The sequence below is a fragment of the Taudactylus pleione genome, unplaced genomic scaffold, assembly GCF_031769625.1.
Source record: "Taudactylus pleione unplaced genomic scaffold, aTauple2 ptg000162l, whole genome shotgun sequence".
Lineage (NCBI taxonomy): Eukaryota > Metazoa > Chordata > Amphibia > Anura > Myobatrachidae > Taudactylus > Taudactylus pleione.
The window spans coordinates 3,912,447-3,925,105 of NW_028284564.1; the positions used below are offsets into that span (position 1 = coordinate 3,912,447).

The 12,659-nt window shown below is 39.4% G+C and overlaps 1 protein-coding gene across 1 annotated transcript in view; it reads left to right on the forward strand.

Moving 5' to 3' along the window:
* Positions 1–12,659, forward strand: part of SNX2 (sorting nexin 2) — a 53,427-nt gene that overhangs the window by 36,645 nt on the left and 4,123 nt on the right. Inside the window, exons 10-13 of the mRNA XM_088475089.1 lie at positions 7,773–7,886; positions 8,113–8,206; positions 8,682–8,887; positions 9,523–9,666. Of these exons, the coding sequence (XP_088331215.1) occupies positions 7,773–7,886; positions 8,113–8,206; positions 8,682–8,887; positions 9,523–9,666 (558 nt within the window). The remainder of the gene's footprint in view (positions 1–7,772; positions 7,887–8,112; positions 8,207–8,681; positions 8,888–9,522; positions 9,667–12,659) is intronic.

Below are 12,659 nucleotides of genomic sequence, written 5' to 3' on the forward strand. Positions count from 1 at the left end.
TTGAATACGGTGTAAAACTAAAACCTGCGATAATGACGTCATAATTGCGATATTAATGCAAAAACGATGTTATCGCACCCATATTGAATACCCCTATTAGTCTTTATACAAGTATTTCATTAACATCCATTTTTTTCTGTATGTATTCTATTATGTATTTATTATGATAGTGCTAGTTTACCCTTGGTGGTGTAGAGAATTTGGTAACCTGACACTGTATTGTCTCCATCCTTAAAGTGTGTTTTGTATGTGCTTGTACTGCCCCATATGTCTAAACTAAACTTGCGCCATATGTAGAGTAATATGGTTATTTTGCGTTAAATATGGCTAGTTCAGACGGCAGGGACTGTCTGTGAGCGCAGATGCTGCGTTCTTTCAATGAGTCACTCATAGATGCGTGAGCAAAACCTCCCAGACCATTCAATGACTGCTTTAGCTTCATTGGCCTCTGCCAATGTCATGAGTGATAAGTTAAGAGGATGTGCACTTTGCCTGAGACTACACAGACACCTCGCAGAGTGATTGACAGGAAGCACCGTTTGTGGGGGGTGGTGGGGGAAACGTAGGCGAGCCAGTGTCTGTGCACGCCGTTGCAGGGGCGTGTCTCAATTAGCCACTGCGATGCCATATGCAGTGATGGTCTTATAGCATGCGTGGTTGTTAGCAATTCCTGAGGTAAGGTCAGGGCTTGTGCAAGTGTGCGTGAGCCTGCGATGGTACTCTATTGTACCAATGGTTTCGCTGTTCTGCTGAGCATTATGGAAGTGTGTAAGTTAAAGTGGGCGTCCTTATGTAGTGCTGAGTTTGCATTGTGATCGCAATGGATTAGCATGCAATCGCAGTTGAACCGCATACGTATGCAATATTGCGTTCCGCAGTGAATCAGGCCCTATGGATATTTTTTTTGCTTGCATTACAATTGAAACTAACTGTTGCATACGTGATTGTGTCAGACTGCAATGACATTTGAACAGTACCTTTTTTCTTTTTCTCTGAATTGAAATATTTCCAATATTTGTGTTTTGTTCATTGGAAAGTAGTGCCTAATCTTTTTTTTCTTTTACAAGTTTTTATGTTTACGTTCTATTTTGTTTCAAGCAGTGATATTTATTGGAGTAGGTAACCTTGCAAGGTGACCTAGAAAAAAAAAATAGTACACACGTCGCCAAAAGAGGTTAATAAAGGACGTATACACTACATCATAACCTTAAATGTAGAGTTTGTAAAATATTTTTTATGCAAGAGAGCAAAACAAGGCATAAACAGCATTTTTGGGGCACACTTATTGACAGTTCGTAGAAATGAAAAAGATGAAAATAATCATAAAACTTAACTTTTAAATATCACCCCTTAAAAATACTCAATTTCAAAGGTGGTGTGAATCGGTATATAGTCGTAAAATTGTATTAAATCGCTGAAATATGAAGTGTTGTGAAAATATTCAAAATATCCCTTTTAATACTTATTATTATTTAAACAATTGCACCATAGGATTGGAAATGCACAACTATTCCACCAAATGATGCTTCTGTTATCATGGTCATAAGGTAGTTCCAAGTAAGCGTTGATCTAGGTTCTGCACAAATACATGTAGAATATTTAGTGTCAATATAATTCTGTAAAGAAGAAGACAGGGAATGTGGGTAAAGAAAAGCTAGGAAAATAAATATGGCAAAAGAAACTATAAATAAATATAGAAAAGGGCGCTGACATAAGGTGCTTCCCCAAGCAGCTGCTACACAGAGGTAGTTAGTCTCTTAAATTTTGTAAGAAAAAGAATAAAGCAGCGCTCTATAATGTAGAGTTTTAATATTACAATTCGCTTAAAAGCAATATGAATATATAAAAACAATGGAAACAAATACAATGCAAATGCTCAGAAAACAGTAAATAATACCCAATGAAGGCAAATATATGATTTGTTACCCTAAGGCACCATACAGTCACATAAATAAAGCCCAATGCACTGTGTTTGTATGTGAAAGTCCAGCAAACAAGCATAGTGATGGTTACCGGCTGAGATGAAGTTCCAAGGAAATCCTTGATTAGCGATGGTCCCACACCGAGGTATAATCCAACACAGAGGAGCAGAACCTTGTAATAGTGAATAGCCTGTAGCTGGGAATGGTTGCTCAAAATCCAAAAGTCCAGAGAGTATTACCAAGCACTTTACTACCCTCTGTACAAAAGTGACAGGTGCCAATAGATGTCAGGGTAAATCCACCGGTGGATTGTGAAATGGGAAAAGTAGTGGCGAAGGTGGAGGAATTAAGTGGATGTTTGGGTAGCGAAAGTAGAAGCAAAGGTGAAGGATCAGTGACTAATCCAGATTACTCCACATCTGTTGTAATCCAAATTCTGCAATGAATCAAAAGATCTTGTATGTCTCACTTATGGGGTAGTTATATACAAATTGCAAAAAAAAAAGTAACACTTATAATAATTGTAAAAAGGCATCAAAACAGGAAAGTGTGAAGACATGGGTGAAAGCCTGTTACATCATTTGGCCAATTGTGAAAGGAAGATGAAGATATTTGGGACCTTGGTTACAAAATTTGTAATAGATCACCGTGCTAGACTGAGCACCAGAAGCAGAGTACGTTTTGGAATGGTTTCCAGTTGTAGTAATAGAATTTTTTAAGAACACCCATTCAATACTTGTATGTTCTAAAAACGGTCGTCATGTTCAGCATTTAAGTTTGCTAGAACCCTGAAATATTATTTCCTCTAATTGCAAAGTTGATTACTGAGGAGGTGAAATTCCTGAGCAGCAAGATTAGCTTTATTTGTAATGTACTGGTAAAAGCAACATGCCACATGCATTGGTGGTTCACAATCATTGGGTTAATGTAGTGCTCTAGGGTCGATTTCAATAGCCGAGATAGAGAGGTTAGGCAAAACGGATGTAAGTAGATTCACCAGCTATGCTTAGATGTTGGTGACCGTCTCTGAAACTTCCGTAATAAGGAGGCTGGTCTACCTACCTCAGTCAGTCTTGCTGGTGGAATTCAAAGGGGTACACATATATTGGAAGAGAAGGCTCTTTTTCTGGGCATTCTTGTATTTAATATTGTATAGATTAAAATATAACTTTTATTAAAGTCAGTTAAAATGTTGTCTCTAGAAAGTGTAAGTCCAAAAATCATTAAGACAATGGAGGAGATGAAAGAAGCGTTATCAGCGCACATTATGTGCGCGAATAACGCTTCTCCCTGGTGTATGATCGGGGGGTTTGGTGGTAAATGACAGGGGCGCCATGCGCCCCTGTCATTATCGGTGCTGCTATCTAGAAGATGGCAGCACCGATAGCCTGGGCCATGTATGAACGGTCGGATCGCCTGACCATTCCGCCTGCTGCAGCTGTCGCTATCAACATCTACAGCCTGGCAATGCCCTATCCCCACAGCAGGGTCAGCGGCTGCCGGCCCCTGGGCTGCACGCGGGATCTTGCGATACTAGCGAGATCCCTCGCATGCTCAGTGGAGTCTGCCGGACCTGAGACACAGCGCATGAGCACAAGGCTGATGCGCTGTGTACTCAAGCAGGGTTCACGCAGGGGGGAGTTAACACTAGCCTGCTCCGGCCGAAGAGATGTTCACACATCTCATCGGTAGTGCTTCCTGCATCGCCTTGGTAAAGAGACGAAGCAAGAAGCGTTATAGCAGCACGTTAAGTGTTGCTATAATACATCCCCTCCCCCCCCCGCAATGTGTGATATGGTTCCTTGCCTATATGGACATTACATTGTGTGTACATCAATTCAGATGTGTCCAAGGAGGAACCTTACAAGCAAGGTGAAAATCTTTTAAAGCTATAGTAAGGAACTTCCCTTCTGAACAACAATCCCCTTTGTGAACCTGGATGCATACATTCAGTCATAACTCAAATTTGTGCATGTCTCAAATTAAATAGGTTCTGGTAGGTGTATGGTAACCTGATTACTGCTGTAAGTGGTCCTATTAGGGAGTGTATGACAGGACACATTATTGAAAACAGCCTGATTCCTAGTTAGTAAACTGATCTGCCAGATCAAAGAATCAGAAAACCAGACAAATGATTAGTGATCATATGAATCCCTTTTGTTCAACACAGGTGATGATATAGGGCAACAGATAGAGGATATATTAACTGGTAAAGCATATGTAGAAATATTATCCAAATACAAATCTACAGTATGTGTGTATGTATAATATATGTATGTATAATATATAGATATAGATAGATAGATAGATATATATACATACACACACACACGCACACAGTCAGGTGCATAAATATTGGGACATTGACAGAATTTTCATATATTGGCCCCTATTCATCACCACAATGGCATTCAAATGAAACAAACAAGATGTGCTTTAACTGCAGACTTTCAGATTTAATTTGAGGGTAATTACATCCAAATCAGGTGAACGATGGAGGAATTACAACGGTTTCTATATGTGCCTCCCACTTTTTAAGGGACCAAAAGTAATGGGACAATCTAAATCTAACTTTCACTTTTTAATACTTTGTTGCAAATCCTTTGCAGGCAATTACAGCCTGAAGTCTGGAACGCATAGACATCACCAGACGCTGGGTTTTATCCCTGGTGATGCTCTGCCAGGCCTCTACTGCAAATGTCTTCAGTTCCTGCTTGTTCTTGGGGCATTTTCCCTTCAGCCATTGTGGTGGTGAATAGAGGCCAAAATATGAAAATTCTGTCAATGTCCCAATATTTATGCACCTGACTGTGTGTGTGTGTGTGTGTGTGTGTATATATATAATATATATATGTGCATAGTATAATCACAAAACAAATAATACTATGTATCACACTGTTTGGAGGGATGCCAGGTCATGTGTTTGTCCTAGGATTATCCATTCTATTCAAAAATGCATTTACTCATAATTCTGGTCAGTATAGAAAAAGTCCCATATAGCAATAAATAGACTACCAACAGATATAGCGTTTCAAATACAGTAGATGGAGATCATTAAATGTGAACTTAACACAGTTTACAGACAGACACGGGGGTCTGATAGAGGTAATACAGTTACTATAATGGATTCCAGGGATGGAAGGAGCAGTCAGCATGTGCACCTGCCTGACCACATCCATGAGCTGAACGCACGTTTCACCTGCTGTGAAGCTTGCTCACAATGTCATGGTGAACAAACCTCAGCAGGTGAAATGCGTGGTGAACATGCTGACTGACAGCTCCTTCCACCCCTGGTGTCCATTATGGTAATTGTATTACATAATGGTAAATATATTACCTCTATCAGACTGTAAACAATGTTTAAGTTCACATTTAATGATCTCTATCTACTGTATGTGAAACACTAGATCTGTTGGTAGTTGCATTATCCAGACCATTATCAGACTTCTGTGTCTGAGTCTATTTATTGCTATATGGGACTTTTCCTATACTGACCAGCATTATGAGCAAATGTACATTTGAATAGAATGGATAAACCTAGTACAAACACATGACCTGGAATCCCTCCAAACAGTGTGATGAATCATTTACTGTAGAAATGTAAAACCACTCCTGGAATCCATGGCTGTCCTTTTGGAGTAGCTGTTCCCGCAACAGTATCCTGGCAACAGTATCCAGCATGCTACTGGAAAAGAGATAAGATACCTACTTGTTTACCCATGATCACAAAAATTGTGGTGGTAGCTGCTGCCACAGAGAGGGCTGTAGAGATTGATAAAAGAGGAATAGTTGGCAGCAGCACTTTTATTATTTAGATTTTCTTTTGTTTATATGGCACTGCTGTACCATACTTTGCAACTTACTAAAATATAAAGAAGAAAATGCATAAACCTTCAAACAGGCCGTGCATGGGGAAAGAAAAGACCAATTAATGAGACTGTAATTGACAGTAGCATTTAATTACCAAGTGCCATGTGAAGGATAGACTGAGAGGATCAGAGTTGCTGACTGGGAGTGGGGCGCACTGGAGATGAGGATAGTGTAGAGCGAGAACAAGAGGTGGCTGGGCCCTGCTCTACTAAGGAAGTGGGAGCAATGATGGTTTAACCAGGAGATGCATAGATATGGCATTCTAGAAGATATTCAAAACAACCCTGGTCTTTTGAGGGTTGTTTAAGATCTTCGGCCCCACCTTGTAATTTCCCATTTTCACAACTTTGAATGGTGTTATAATTGCAAGAATATGATTTTACAGTAGTTGTGTGTCAATATTTTTCTGCTGGTATAAAGCCAGGACACACGTTCCCCTTGTTCACAGAAATTCTGGTGGTAACTGCCGTCACCAATGGAGATTGATCGCCTATACTGCGCTCGTTACTCTGTTTGTGGAGCTGCTGTCCCTTGAAGGTATTTGGCCTTCTAGCATGATTGACTTTGGGTGGGTGAGGGACAAGCTATCACTATGTGGTGTTTTTGGAAAGGAGGAAGGGAAAGTTGTGTTATGCTAAATGAAACTGCGATGGTACTGTGAGTGCAAATAATGCAAATGAGGCATGTATAATAATGCAAATGAGCCCCCCCCCCTCTGCCTCACTTACATTATTTGCACCCACAGTGCTATCGCAGTTCCATTTCGTATGACACAACAAGTTTCCCTTCCTCCATCCCTAACCACCATCACATATTTGATAGCACATCCCCCACCCACCCAAGGCTACGGAGATCACCAAAGGATCAACAGAGATGGCGGCTGCAAATACAAATTGAACATACTTCCCGGGATGTTCGCAAGACTTTTACATTTTGTGGCGTTCTCCTGGCAGATTCACCAGTGAATTGGGTAATCTTGGCTTGTGCATTGCCTGATTTGCAATATCATCAGGGGACGGTGCTGCACCCCTCCCCCTCACCTCATGAGTTCCCATAGGGGTCAAATAAAAGGTAGGCAAGCATGCAGTTGGCAGCAATGACAGCGGAAAAGGTAGTAAGTAGATCTTCTGCACAACCCTGTGTGACACTCCGTAGTATTGCCTGGTAATTTCCCCACTGCCTTAACACGTTTTTAATGGTGTCTAATTGTGAGATGATTATTAGGTAGGAGGTTGGGCACAAAGCTGACCTAAAGTGCTGACATTTCTACCTGCTGTCCGCTTGCGTATAAGGTTTTGGCATTAAAACTCTTTGCACAGATGTCAGCAGTGTCCAATTCTGAAGGGGCCTTTTCATTGTGAGAGACCGGTGTCAATCCTATTAGTTGATCTGGACTAATAAAGCAAAGTTTTCCGATCATAGTAGCCATATAGAAGTTACTTCCTCTAGCAAATGGGAGCACCTCTGACCTGCGTCTGCCATGAAGGATCGCCAGGCCACGCAGCAGCCAGCATGACATTTTAATGTGACTATGTGTAAATGAGTATCTTTTTAACATATATGGACAGCTTGTTGGCGTTGAAGCACTGTATTTGGACATAAAATTGCTATTATTATTTTTTATACATACAGTATATCCCCAATAACATTACTATTTTTTGTATAGAGAAAATGATGGCACAGCTACACTGGCTACTTTATTTACTTGCTTTAAGCTGCAGGACTCTCTCTATTGACCTTTGGCAAACACCTCGTTTCTTCATCTATATGTAAAATCAGCAAATGAAAATTCTGTGTTTTTTTCTGTTTTCCTCCGGGATACCTGTGAAGGCAGTAAATCAGAAAAAATGGCTTTACTCTGTATTGAAATGTAATATAGTGGAGAAAACGGAACATCCTTTTTTATTTGCACTTTGGTGCCCTGTTAAGACTCCAACCTTTTAACTGGTTTGTTTGCCCTTATTTGTCATTCAATTGCAGCTGCCGAGAGCGGTTAGCACCCAGGCATTGAGTGGAGCAGGATTATTGAGGATGGTAAACAAGGCTGCAGACGCTGTCAACAAAATGACAATCAAGATGAATGAATCGGATGCAGTAAGAGCTGATTTTTTTTGAACTGTATAATGATGGCCTTACGAGGTTAAACAATTTCATTTTAAGCTTGTAGAGGTAGAAAATAAGATAATTTACCTATTGACTCTATTCTATTTGGTTTGTTGACCCACACAGTTGTATGTAAGCTTGTCAACCACTAGTAAATCTAATATAACATAGTTTTTGTTCCTTGATAAATTGTCCTTTCATTTTTTTTCACGGCCAGTGGTTTGAGGAAAAGCAGCAGCAATTTGAAAATCTAGATCAACAACTTAGGAAACTACATGCAAATGTTGAAGCCTTGGTGTGCCACCGCAAAGGTTTGTTTCACTGCAGTAAAACACTAAAATGTTTACATTTGTGAGAAGTTTATGAAAAAAATAAATGTAATGTACTGTAAGGAATAATATGCCCCGCTGTAAAACATATACAGTATAAGGATCTTAGCGTTACGTGTGAGGTCGGAAAATAGAGCATACATAAAGAAGGGACATACAAGGTAGACAAGAGAGATAATTCGGGTTTGGGGGCATTAAGTAGTTCTGGCCTAGCCTTGCTCATTTCCAATGTGCTTGGTAACCTACAGGTTATTGTTGGCCAGTCCAGCTAAAATGATAAACTAGTTGACTTATATGGGCCACAGCACCTCCATTATTTGCTGTACAGTTTATAAATGCGTTCAGTATATTTTTCCTCTCATAACTAATGTATATCAGTTGTACTGTTGCATGCAGAATTGACTCTACAGTAACAATGAAAAGAGGTTAGAATTTACTTGCTCTCCTTCATTTATAGAGCTGTCCGCTAACACGGCTGCTTTTGCAAAGAGTGCTGCTATGCTGGGGAATTCTGAGGATCACACCGCTTTGTCCCGGGCATTGTCCCAGCTTGCAGAGGTAGAAGAAAAGATTGACCAGCTACACCAAGAGCAGACATTTGCTGACTTTTACGTGTTTTCAGAACTTTTAAGTGACTATATTCGACTTATTGCTGCTGTTAAGGTAAGGTTTTCCTCTAAACTAATTCTCTCTCTACTTAAGAAACCAGCCATAGCCATGCGAGTCACATGACTTTTTTTTTTTTTTTTTATGATTCACACAATGGAATTAATGTCTGTTAAATCAAAACAAAGCTTAGGTATTGAGGTTCACCACATACATTTATTTTTAAGGCTAATATTTATAGACGTTACATCTTATATTTTGCAGATGAAAAGGATCTTCTATTCCATGTAAATACACCCATATCTTGTCATAATATCCAGACTTAGTGCTGATAATAAGCAGCATTGTGAAGATTAAATTCTATCATTCACATCTGTTTTTGAACACTGGGAGGCGACCCACGGGGGGAATATACACTCTCCACACAGATCGGGCACTGCTTAGAATTGAGAATTGACTTCACGACCCCAGCTCTCAGTGTTTTGTTTGTTTTATGCTTCACTGACCTTCAATAGGTTTACATGAGGATTTTGCTGTGCCTACCCAAAAATTACACTGTTAAATTTCATTTGTTACTATAGCTTTCTTTGAAGCAACTTTAAGCTCAGTGGACCTGTATGAATATTAGATGTCAGCAAATATAAATGATGTTAAAAACACTCAAATACTGTGAGGTTATTTTACTCTTGTAGGGTGTTTTCGACCAACGAATGAAGTGCTGGCAAAAATGGCAAGATGCCCAAATGAATCTACAGAAGAAACGTGAGGCAGAAGCCAAGCTTCAGATTGCCAACAAGCCTGACAAACTTCAGCAAGCAAAAGATGAAATCAAAGAGGTAGGTTTTGTTTCAGACCAATGTTGTTGATACACGTGTGCATGTGCGTGTGTGTGTACTCAGTCTGTCCTTACTCTGAAATGCTTGAATTGTGGCGTCTATTACGTACAAGAGTAGCCAGCAGCACCTAACCAAGCGCTCTAAAGCTGCTGCCAGTTTAACATTATTTTTGTCTTATTCTTACATATATACTGACAAAGTATAAAATGCTTATTTATTTTAATTGCTAAAGTGGCCTGGATTTCTCACCCTAAATTAAAATCTGGATATACAATGATCTTAAATTGTGGCCCTAGTTCATTTTTAGAACTTAAACTAGTGGGTGTAGTGCTGATGGATGACCTTCAGGCAAGCCTCTTGGTTTGTGGATATGACCTGTCATGTTCTTGTCACTGACCCTTGTCTTTACAAAGCAACATGTTTGAAACAATGAATTTTTGATCATTTCTTTCCTATGCTTCATAAAGGAGATTGAAGAGGTAGGATATGCTTCATCATCATAATCATTTACTTTGCTCTCTAGTGATGTCAGTATGTTAGTTGGTGTTACTAGTACTTGCATAACTCTGTGTTACTGCCTGTTTTCTTTACCATGATGTCTTGTAAATAGTTGCATATGTGACTTTCCATGTGTTCTGCGAGCATATTTTTGTTACATCCTTAGGATGCTTCCTAGACTGCTATACTAACATTACAGGACTGTTTTAGAAAATATTATACTTTTTGGAATTGCTGGATTTGTTTGATAATACAGACAGAACTTTTGTGTAAGATTTCCTATGCCTAATTGTTTTCCCATGTGTTTTTTTTTATTTTTTTTAATTACACTGCATACATTTTAATAATACATTATTTTAAGCTTATACTGATTTTTTCCTATAACAGGTTATTTGGCATGGGATATGTTAAACTAGTTATTTCAAATTTGAGAAACACCATTTTTGTCTGAAGGTCACGCTCAACCTGGTACAAAATACAAAGGAAATTAGCTGTTTAATATGTTTTTGTTACTATTTGAAAATAGTTGGAAATGTTTTAAAAGGAGGTGCTGCTGGTTCCTCTCTAAGATATGGGTCAAAGACCTTGGTATAGAAGCTTACATCTATTTATTTAAAAAATGTAAATACACACCTCAGTCTGTTTAACTGGTTTCCCAACTGCATTGCTGCCAAGAAATGCTACATATACAGATCTTTAGGGATGTTTCTCACCTACAGTAGTAGCTGTTCATTTGTTTTGTCCTCTACTAATGGAGGAAAAGCGCTTTAGAAATGGGAATAATGGTTTATTATGGACTAATTCTGCCCAACTAGTGTAAAATTCACAGATGTAAATTGTGCTAATAGTCTTAAGCTCCGTACACACGGATCCCTATAGTAAACAGGCTAACCTCGTCGATATCTATCTATATCGACCATTCGTGCCCGCGTATCGACCATCGTTTGGTCGTTTGAGGGGGCCAGAGCCAGGATGATATCGTCCTGTTAAATAGTACCATGTGTACGGGCCATTACAAATAGAAAAGATTATAGGTCAGTAGGTTTGTTTCCCAGTCTGGGAGTGTGTGTAGTGCAGCGGCCATTTACTCTATTGAAGACAATCCATTTGAGGGCTGAACTTTTGAGAATGCAGCTCATCAATTAACTAGAGACCCGTGGCATGTGTGTATGTGTCTCCGTGCCAGCACTGGAGCCTGGTAACCCAGCAGTCGGACATATAATGCTATCCTGAGTTCCCAGCACTTGTTTTTCTAAGTGACCTAAAAACTTGAATTAAAGTTTAGAATTTGGGTAACTAGCCAGTTATATGTAACCTACACTACTTGTAGGGGCAGCCAAGTAATGCACGCATCTCCAATATGTGAAATAGGAAGTTTTGCGATTAAATGAACAACAGTAGCAAAGAAATGTAGTCTAGAATGATTTTACCATTTCGTCTTATCCCATACTATGGGGGGAGAATTTTGGAGAGAGATAAAGGGGTCTATTTATTAAGCCTTGAGCAGAGATAAAGTACCAACCAAAACTGCTCCTGTCATTTTTCAAACACATACTGATATGACAGGAGCTGATTGGCTGGTACTTTATCTCCGTCCACTTTATCTCTATCCAAGGCTTAGTAAACAGACCCCCAAAGTGGAGAAGTTTCTCATCACAACCAATCAGCTTCTGTAATTTTTCTAGCACAGCCTGTAAAATGATAGTTGGAAGCTAATTGGTTGGTACTTTTATCTCTCTCCAAGATTTGATTAGTCTCTGCCTATGTTTTTATTAAATTGACAATTACTTAAAAAAAAATAAAATAAATCATTCTATATTTTATCCTATCTTGCCTAAACACGCAGTCACCAGATGCACATAAATATTCTATACATAAGAGGTCCATGGTCCTATAACTTGCTATAATTATATTGCCAATTATCTACTGTACTGCATGTCATCTGTCTCTCTTGATTTAGACTCTGGTATTACTGTCCCATGGCCCCTTCTTGTCACCCTGTCTCTATATAGCTACAGTACCCCATCTACAATATTGTGACGTCCACATTGTTTCTTCTGTTAATTATCTCTTTGCTATGGGCACTTTGTTGATACTAAAATAGGAACAGAATAATTACCACACATTTATAGTGATTGTTAGGCCACCAGTATTAATAATCATGGCCATATAATATTGGTGGTGGTGTGCAGCAGTAACGATACTCGGTGGCAGTGTCCAACAATGCAGCAGAGCTCGATAGTAAAACGCCAGTAGTAGCGCTAAATTAAGCAGTAGTCGTACTTATGAATAGAGCAGCTGAAACCGCAATACCCACAACAAAGCTGCCAGCAGTAGTAGTGCTAAGTAATATGCGGACAGTAACAGTGTTGCCCATCATTAAGTCACCAGTATCAGTTATGCCAGACAATATGGCTGTCTTTGCATGGCCTGCACTGCTGCTCTCTCCTCCTAACACTCTGCTGCCTTTCCACTTCTAACTTTTATATCCGTAC